General features: G+C 50.2%; 1 protein-coding gene across 1 annotated transcript; it reads left to right on the forward strand.

Annotated features, from left to right (window-relative positions):
• The first annotated feature begins 325 nt into the window (after positions 1–325).
• On the forward strand, positions 326–8,920 carry irak1 (interleukin-1 receptor-associated kinase 1). Its single transcript, XM_080015531.1, has 14 exons — positions 326–496; positions 1,315–1,482; positions 1,663–1,794; positions 1,896–1,981; positions 2,287–2,511; positions 3,029–3,093; positions 4,077–4,191; positions 4,994–5,115; positions 5,210–5,423; positions 5,608–5,676; positions 6,509–6,647; positions 6,784–6,881; positions 7,190–7,709; positions 8,741–8,920. The coding sequence occupies exons 1-14, from the start codon at positions 400–402 to the stop codon at positions 8,812–8,814; spliced, it is 2,124 nt and encodes a 707-aa protein (XP_079871657.1). The 5' UTR covers positions 326–399; the 3' UTR covers positions 8,815–8,920.
• The last annotated feature ends 664 nt before the right edge of the window (positions 8,921–9,584 follow it).

Consider the following 9,584-nt stretch of genomic DNA (forward strand, 5'->3'; position numbering starts at 1 on the left):
CAGGACGTTCACACTCCTGTGTGTGGGTCAATAGTCACCATTCAAAATATGTTAAATTATTTAAATGTTTATAAACCAATATAATAACTTGGACCACAAAGCAGTGGATGTTCTGTTTGAATGTGTGCACAAGCAGCTGGAGCTTTGTACAAAGCATTTAGGATCCTTCAGGCCTCAATAGTTTTCATTCCACTCCGCTCTTGGACTGACAAACGGGGCTTTTATTTTGAAGCGGGGAGGAAGTGGGCGTCACTCCCGCGCGCCCCTGAAACCAGGAAGTAGATTTGCGTGGAGTGGGAGAGCTTCCGGTGCAGAAGCGGAAGTAGATGTGGTGCCGCTGGCGTCATGGCGGACTGCTGAGCTGCGACCTGACCGCTTGACGAGCCTCCTGGCTCCGCCATGTCGGAGAGCTACGTCTTCCAGCTTCCCGCCGGGCTGCTCTGGGAGTTCTGCCGCGTCATGGACTCTCTACCCGACTCGGACTGGAGCCGCTTCGGTGAGAGGCGGCTAACAGAGCTAGCTGGCTAGCTGGCTGCCTACCTGCCTGCCTGCCTGCCTGCCCCCCTGCCTGCCTGCCTGCCCCCCTGCCTGCCTGCCCCCCTGCCTGCCTGCCCCCCTGCCTGCCCCCCTGCCTGCCTGCCCCCCTGCCTACCTACCTGCCTGCCTGCCTGCCCCCCTGCCTGCCTGCCTGCCTGCCTGCCTGCCTGCCTGCCTGCCTGCCTGCCTGCCTGCCCCCCTGCCTGCCTGCCTGCCTGCCTGCCTGCCTGCCTGCCTGCCCCCCTGCCTGCCTGCCTGCCTGCCTGCCTGCCTGCCTGCCTGCCTGCCTGCCCCCCTGCCTGCCTGCCTGCCTGCCTGCCTGAACATGCTCTGTTCTGTCTCGCACCAACCAGGGTTTGATATGAATCGCTTTAGAGTTCATCTGGTTGTTTTTTTGTCTGAGTTCCGTGGCGCAGCTTCTCTTTGAACCTTTCTGAACGATCATCAGTTACAACTTTAATCTGGGATTAAACTGCTGCCTTTTCTGCCATTTAAACACCTCACTGTCGAGGATCAAATAATCCCAATATGAGTTCAAACTAATGGAGCAGCAACAAGGTTAATCTGGGACCTCTCCTCTCTTATCTCCTTTTCCTTTCTCCTCCTTCTCATCTCCTCATCTCTTCTCCTCTTATCTGTTCCTCTCTTATCTTCTCTCTTCCCTTTTCCTTTCTCCTCTTCTCTCCACCCTCTCCTCTTCTTCTCCTCTGGTCTCCTCTGCTCCTCCCTTCTCTGCTCCTCTTCTCCTCTCCTTGACCTTTGCGCCTTCTCCACCAGCCTCGCAGGTGCTCTCAGACCAGACTGACGTCCGATTGGTTGAGAGGAGGAGTAGGCGGACCGACTGGCTGATGAACCAATGGGGGAGCAAGAACGCCCGTGTGAAGGACCTCCTGGAGCTGCTGGAGCGGCTACAGCTCTTCCGGGCCCGGGACCTCCTCCTCAACTGTGAGTACAACTGCAATATTAGTATGTACAGCGTACTACAGCAGTAGTAGTATGTACAGTATACTATGCCGCTAGTTGTTGTATGAGCTGTTTGTGCCGTGTGGCCTGTTCACCGCCGGGGGGCGGTCGTGCTTGGTCTCCTTTGCTCGGAGGCTCCTCAGCACTGGACTCTGTTTGCAGGGAGAAGCGAGGCCCAAGCCCCGCCCGCTGCTGCCTCCAGACCATGCCCACCGCCCTGTCCCTTGACGTTTGACCATGCCCTCAGGACGCAGGAGCAGCTCTCATTGGCCACGGAGACATTGAGTGTGTCTGGCAAGTACACACAGTACATAGAGTACAAGTACACAGAGGCAGTACAGGTGGAACAGTGTTTCGTGAAATGCTTTCCAACTGAAGAAGTTTTCTGTTTTAAGGAGCCAGGGCCGGGGGAGGAGCCGGGGCTCTGCCTAAACCAGGTCCCCCGCCTTCTAGTCTGCACTCTGGAATCCAGCCACTCCAGGTTTGGATTACTGCACATTATACTGCTTAGTACACGCTTCTTAGTAAATAGCAGTACACTGAGACGGAAGATTGATTTGAAATGATTGTATAACCAGTCTGTCTAGATTTACAACTAGTACGTCTGGTTTTATAACTAGGACGACTAGTTTAAGAGCTTCCAATGAGTCACAGCAGCGTCGTGAACCATTCGCCTACATATGAATAATCCATTTCCTGTTGCTCCATCGTAGTTCCTGTGCAGCTGCACCAGATGGCGCCACTCTAGTAAATGATGACAGATCAATAGTTGCTGATGTGACCCAGTTTCCAGAAGGTCCTGAATGTCCCGGAGGTCCGGGGGTGCCAGTGGATCCTGGAGGTGCGGGGGTCCCGGTGGATCCTGGTTCTCTGATGTCGTTGTCCTACGAGGATCTGGAGGCTGGAACGCAGGGATTCTCTGCTGCCCTGCTGGTGGGGGAGGGGCGCTTCGGGACCCTCCACAAAGCCTGCATTGGGAAGACCACCTACGCTGTGAAAAGACTGAAGGAGGTACTAGCCTAATACTGCATAGTACTAACACACCGCTATCACTCGGGCTGCCCCCTGAAAGTGGGAGTGGGACCCTCAGTCTTAAACCCCTCAGTGGACTGAGATTGTTCAAGTGGAGCAGTCGTTGTTTTTATCAGTCAGTGTTTATGACAATGAGGATAAAACAGAATTGTGCAAAATGCACAGGGAGAACATATCAACGAGGAATTATAAATAAGGGGAGTCATGAAACAAGTAAAAACCGGGTGGGGGGCGGGGCACGGAGGGGCGGGGCGGGACCCCAAGACTCCTTCAGATTATTTCCTACACATGACACATGGAGAGGGGGTGACGGACAGAGTGTCCCCATGACGCAGGCTTTCCTTCCGTACCGTTCATACGCACTTGTTTCCTTCCGCAAGGAGACGTCAAATACAATGGAAGTGTCTTTTTATATTTCCGACTGATGATTACACTCGTCCACTTTCAGGCGGCAGCTCTAGTTGTTCACCTGTTGCTCACTGTTCTGTTGTGTCAGGGCTCTGAGTTGAACTGGAGCCTGGTGACAGAAAGCTTCAGAACAGAAGTCGAGAAGCTCTCCCGGTGAGTCTTGATAATGACGTCATTTTTTAAATTTCTTTTAATGATTTGGGAAAAACACATTGTGATTTATTTATTTATTTTTGTTTCTTAGAGTGTGTGTGTGTGTGTGTGTGTGTGTGTGTGTGTGTGTGTGTGTGTGTGTGTGTGTGTGTGTGTGTGTGTGTGTGTGTGTGTGTGTGTGTGTGTGTGTGTGTGTGTGTGTGTGTGTGTGTGCCACACCACACTGTAATATTGGCTAAACATGAGCAATGAATCATTCTATAGTGTGACCAACACAACATTGAAGACAGTCAACATATAAACTGCTCTTTCCTGTAGGCGTGGCCTCCTCCATACACGGAGCGCCACTCTGTGCTGGGGAACAGCCCTATTGTCATTAAATTAAAAAAACAAACAAACATTTTGTGTTCTGGAAGAGACTCCGCCCGGACTCTACGGGTGTTCCGGGCTCGCACTGCACACCGCAGCCTGGGCCGGAGCACCGGGTCTCACTGCTGCGGGGCAGCGCGGGCGTTCCGTTAAAACGATGGCTCCGCCCCCATTACGCACGGTGTCGTTCCACGCGCCATCGTTTCGTTTCCAGGAGGCAAGAACTATAAATGCACCGGTCCGGTGCGCCCGGCCTCGGCCACCCCATCGCTGCCGCGCACGTCGCTGACACGCACATGGTCGGTACCGCAGGAGGGTGAGACAGGTGCGCCCTGATCCCTCTCCCCGCCCCACTCGGGATGGCGTGCTAGGTGGCCACCGATCTCGCCTGTACCAACAGCTGATCCGGCCCTGGACAGCCCTGTTGGTTGAACTGTGTAACATAAAAAAAAAAAACAGAACAAAAAAACCCCACATTTTTTTTAAATTGCAGCCTTTGCGATTTGAAAATTGCGTTCTATTAAACTGCAATATCGGTTTGAATCTGGTTACTCATTCAGCTCTCATAGAAATGTCAGTACTGAGTACTCGTAATGAGTACTAGTTCTCTGCAGGTACCGCCATCCCAACGTGATGCAGCTCTGTGGCTTCTCCGTCGGCTCTGGAAGCTACTGTCTGATCTACAGCTTCATGGAGAAAGGCTCTCTGGAGGATGGGCTACACGGCACGGTGCGCACGCACACGCACACATAAACACATACACTCTTCCCTGGAATGGACTAGACTTGGGCGATCGTGCAAAATTCCAATCACCATTCCAATGGCGATTGTGCCACCCCCCCCCCATGTTGTACATTACAAGGTGACGTAATGCGGCAAATGCCTTTTTTCCCCGTTCCAGAAGTGCAGGATTTATTACTTACAAATGAACTATTTACACAAAAAACATTTGGTGTTTACTGAACGAAGTCGCGTAGCAACAGGGGGACGGGCGTCCCCGCTGTCGGGACCGTCCCTCAACTCGGTTGAGCGGCGTGCGCGCCCGGCGCACCGCGGTCTGGGGGAGGAGTCATTTTAAAAGCTCGGCTCCAATTCTAGGTTTACGTTTTTCATCTTCCATACTAGTAAGAGACGAAAGACATGAAATAAATCCTTGGATCCCATGGTGCCTTCATACCAGGCGCCTTTTGTTTCTTTTTTTTGTTTTGTTTTTTTGTCGCAGATTGTCTGGACGAGATATATTCATGAGGAACGTGGCCTCGGTGCACCCGCGATGTGCGCACACTGGAGTGCAGCTTGCGGGCATCCCCCCCCGCACTTCCACGTTTCAATGCTCCAATTTTGTCAACTGTCATTAATGTCAATCGCGATCGATAGAATCGAAAGACGATTTAATCGTAAATCCGTCCAAGCCTAACACGCACACACTCATTACGTATTACATACCTGCTGTATCATGTGATATTCCATATATCCTTCTGTCTTATAATATGATTATTTCTGAATTCTGTTATTACTGATGTGCCATCAGGCTGCCAGCGCCCTCTCCTGGCAGCAGAGACTCACTGTCCTGGAAGGAACCGCCAGTGCACTGAAGTTCCTCCACCTCCCTCCAGCCCCCCATCCTCCACTCATCCATGGAGACGTCAAGAGGTCCGTCTGTCTGCTTGTCTGTCTGTCTGTCTGTCTGGATGCTTGTCTGTCTGTCTGCCATCACGCTGCTAACAGTGTCTGTGTGTGTGTGTAGTTCTAACATCCTACTGGACCAGAACCTGCTTCCCAAACTGGGAGACTTCGGTCTGGCCCGGTTCTGTGGCAGACAGCCGGGCAGACACACGGGCGCTCAGACCACCTATCAAGGTGTGACGGACTCGGTCCGGGGGACGCAGGCCTACCTTCCAGACCGCTGCACCATAGATGGCCGCCTCGGGACCAGAGTGGACATCTTCAGCTTTGGAGTGGTGAGACGCAGCAGGAGCTGATGGGAAATAAATTCCTCTCGAACTTTAGTTCACTTCTGTGTGTGTGTGTGTGTGTGTGTGTGTGTGTGTGTGTGTGTGTGTGTGTGTGTGTGTGTGTGTGTGTGTGTGTGTGTGTGTGTGTGTGTGTGTGTGTGTGTGTGTGTGTGTGTGTGTGTGTGTTTAGGTGTTGTTGGAGGTGTTAACCGGTCGTAAAGCCGTGGAAACAGACCAACGGTCCAGAACCCGCTACCTGGTGAGAACGCACACTGACCTGACTCAAGATGCCCACCGTTCTTCAATCTCTTTCACTTATTTTTGTACTTCCTGCTTCCGATCAGCTGATCGGACAATACTGGACATAAACCGCAAACACATTTTCCTCCGGGATCAGCGACTCTCTGGCACTGTGACAACACCTGGACTGGAGCGGGTGTCCTGGTCAGGAGGAAACAGGGAAGCAGCCTCCTGCAGGCATTCTCCTTCAATAACAAGATGGATGAACATCATGGTTTCCATGGAGCCTTGACCCCTCTTTCCCTGACCCGCCCACTTGGCCCAAGGGACTCTCCATCCATCGGCAGGACTGAACGGGTCCAGGGAGAAGGACCTCTACACCCAGAGATGGAGGAAGAAGGACCTCTACGACCAGAGGTGGAGGATGAAGGACCTAGGACCTCTACACCCGGAGGTGGAGGATGAAGGACCTCTACACCCGGAGTTGGAGGATGAAGGACCTCTACACCCGGAGGTGGAGGATAAAGGACCTAGGACATCTACACCCGGAGGTGGAGGAAGAAGGTTCTCTACACCCAGAGGTCCAGGACTCAGTTCATGACTTGAGTGCACTCTGCTCACTTCAACTCCATTTTTTTTTTTGCTCTGCTTATTTTTTCAGATTTTTCAAAATAATTCACATTTCTGTTAATATTTCTTAAATATGTTTATTTTCTAGAGTCACTTTCACGTGATAGTTTAGTCACTTCGACTTCTTTACCTGTTTTTAAGTTTTATCTGCTCTGTTGAGATTTTGCACAAAGATGAAGCTGTAATATTACTGTCAAATAAAACATGTTCTGTCCAATCAGAAAGACCTTCCTTCTGAGTTGGAGGACAGTCCCAGCATTCCCTGTGTCTCCAGTGTCTCCACGGGGCTGGTTTCCTCTCCGGTGGCTGCAGAGCTCTGCAGGGCCCACTTGGACCCCAGGCTTTCCTCCCCCAGCCCAGGTCTGGACATGTACAGATGGATATTAAATTAGTGCTGAGAACATGGAGCTAGTCAGCCTCACCTTGATGTGTTTACCGGTTGGTGCCGGGGTGCATGGAGCTCCAACTGTGTTTGGTTCTGTGTTTGTGCCTCCAGGGGGCGCTGGGCACCCTGTGACGGGCTGTGAGGGAGTCGCTGCTCTGGCCTGCAGCTGTCTGAACAGGAACGGGACGAAGAGACCTCCGATGAGTAAGGTGGGTCTGCAGAACAGGAGAAGGAGAGGAGGAGAGTGATGGATGTGGTGTCGATCTCAGGCTGACGGATGTGGTGCAGAGGGAACAGGAATGGGCCTCAGACGGATCCCAGAGGGAGCCCAGGGATCATGGTGCATGGTTCTCCACCTGGAACAAGGGATTAGTCGTATGATCAGGGAATCTAACGACGTTGACTGGGCCGTGTTCTGGTCACAGCGTCATAAAGTTTAAAGATGAATATTAAATTCTTTGTGTCTCGCACTAGAATATTAAATATGACCTTGAAAAGTTCTTCTCTGTCCTCTCAGGTGTTTGACAAACTCAACGACATCCTTAGCGCTCTGCGTACCTCCCAGTCCTGCCAGTACTCCCTTCCCACCCAGTACTCCCAACCCTCCCAGTCCTGCCAGTACTCCCTTCCCACCCAGTCCTCCCAATCCTCCCAGTCCTGCCAGTACTCCCTTTGCACCCCGTCCTCCCAGTCCTCCCTTCCCATCCAGTCCGCCGACGTGAGCTCCCTCTCCCAGCAGCTGTCCGAACTGGGAGCGCTGGGGTCGTCCTCCCTGGCGGGTCCCTGTGAGAGTGATGAGAGTGAAGGCTTCTCGCAGTTCAGCTCCCTCTCCCAGTTCTCAACTCATACTGGAAACCAGTTTGACTCTGGCAGCGCACTGGTTGGCCACCAGTCCGGCTCCCTCCCCCAGTGCGCCGGCCCCAGTGGACAGCAGTCTGGGTGTCCCTCTGAGCCCAGTGAGCCCAGTGGGGGTCAAGGTTCCACCAGCAGGTCGCGTCCTGGAGCAGCGAGCGGCCTGCAGCCTGCAGGGTGCACAGGTGGGCAGTATTTTATCGTGCATTACAGCCCGGTGCATTGCATTGAACTCTTTTTCTGGGGACCCACTTTTTAAAAATGACGAACCATTGCGACCCAATTCCCATTACACATTACTGCCAATTTCCGCATTAGATTATCTTGGATAGGTAAACCAGCCATTTCTTAGACATATATAGTCAGCGAATCAGTAGCGGTATAATAAATCACAACTTTGTTTCATGCATGTTATCGAAAACATATACACATGTTAAATGGATTTAGGTGGAGTTCACAGCTTTGTTGTTGTTTTTATTTACTATCAACAGTAAAACAAACAGCATGTACGCGAGCCTTTCATACCGGATTCAGTGTTTTAAGTACAATTATCAGAAGAATACGTACATTCAGTTCTATCAAGGGACAGTCTAGCAGAAGTCACCCGGTCCGCGACGGACAAAGCTCATTCATTTGCAGCACAAAGCAACATTTTTATAAAAAAATAATACATTTCTGTTGGAACACGAAACAACCATTTGAGACAGAAATTTGTAAAAAAAAACAAAAACAAAACCACCAATCGGTGTTGGCAACGAAAACTCACGATCGATGCATCCCTAATATGCATATCCCTTATCTCTAATATTAGACAGGGACAGCGGAGTCTTGTGATGGGTTCGCTGGCTGCATGTGAAAGCGTCTGACGTCAGACGGACTTGACCCTTCGGGTGCTTGTCCTGGCCATGTCACATGAGACTATGGAAGAAATTCTGTCAATTTATTTGCCGAACATTTGCAATAAAATATCCTACGACCAAGTGTTTGGGAAAGCATGTGTTACAGTATTAAATATTATTTTATAGTTTATTATAGTATAACCTTTTGTATAAAATATTGTATTATAGTATAACATTTTATATAAAGTATTGTATTATAGTATAATGTTTTATACAAAGTATTTTATTATTGTGTATTATAGTAAAACTTTTTTTTATAAAGTATTATAGTGTATTATGTTTTGATGTTTCTATTAATCAGTAAATGATCTTTTCAGATGAACAGATGCATTATGGGCCGACCAGCGGACCGGAGGAGAGCGACGAACTGGATTACCTTCCTGACCACTGACTGGCTGTTCCACTGGCTGGCTGGTCCACTGACTGACTGACTGGCTGGTTCTTTATACCCGGACAGAGTTTTCACTGTGATGTCATTTTGTGTTAAATTTAAAAAACTTTTACACTGAAACTGTTTCTGCTGCTTTTATTCAGTAGAAAGGTCAGAGGTCACACACAGCCTGACAATATTAAAATACAGTGTCTTGGAATTAAAGGATGAAGAGCAAAGAAGGTAGATGTGAAGCTGCATCGTAGAAATTGTGCAGAATTCAGGAATAAATGTCTGTGAAAGGCCCCCCCCCAACCAGGACACTAGGGAGGCGTGGCTTCTGTGACGAGAGGCGTGATCGGCAGAGGAGGAGGAGCCCACCAGAGTGATGGACCAGGTATACATCTTCATCCACTGCTACCTGACTATGGGCCAGGGGCCCTGGAGACCCCTGGATCCACATCTTAAATTTGCCCAAACTAAATGTAAATGAAGTGTTTAACCGTTGGACACTGTTTGCCCTCGTGGGGCCACGTTTGGAATTTCAAGTTTCAGTTTGTGTTCCTGATTGTTCATGTGCGTTGTGTTGAACTTAAAGCAGAGGCTCCACCCAGTGGAAGGAACCGAAATGACAGCATGGTACCCGGGTGGAGAGACAAACTCAGATTTCCAAGTAATATACATCTGATTATTTTGATCATTTAATAATGATAGTGCAATGATAGCCCCGCCCCCTTGAATTATACGAGGAAAACGATCCACTCATAGTAACTAAAGTAATGAAGACAAAT

The sequence above is a fragment of the Zeus faber genome, assembly GCF_960531495.2.
Source record: "Zeus faber genome assembly, chromosome: 15".
NCBI classification, from domain to species: Eukaryota; Metazoa; Chordata; class Actinopteri; order Zeiformes; family Zeidae; genus Zeus; species Zeus faber.

Excerpts from the sequence above, each read along its gene's own strand:
- irak1 (XM_080015531.1), top strand. The coding sequence starts at position 400 with ATGTCGGAGAGCTACGTCTTCCAGCTTCCCGCCGGGCTGCTCTGGGAG. Across the intron at positions 5,677-6,508 it reads GGTCCAGAACCCGCTACCTG|AAAGACCTTCCTTCTGAGTT; the intron begins GTGAGAACGCAC and ends CTGTCCAATCAG. Across the intron at positions 6,648-6,783 it reads GCTTTCCTCCCCCAGCCCAG|GGGGCGCTGGGCACCCTGTG; the intron begins GTCTGGACATGT and ends TTGTGCCTCCAG.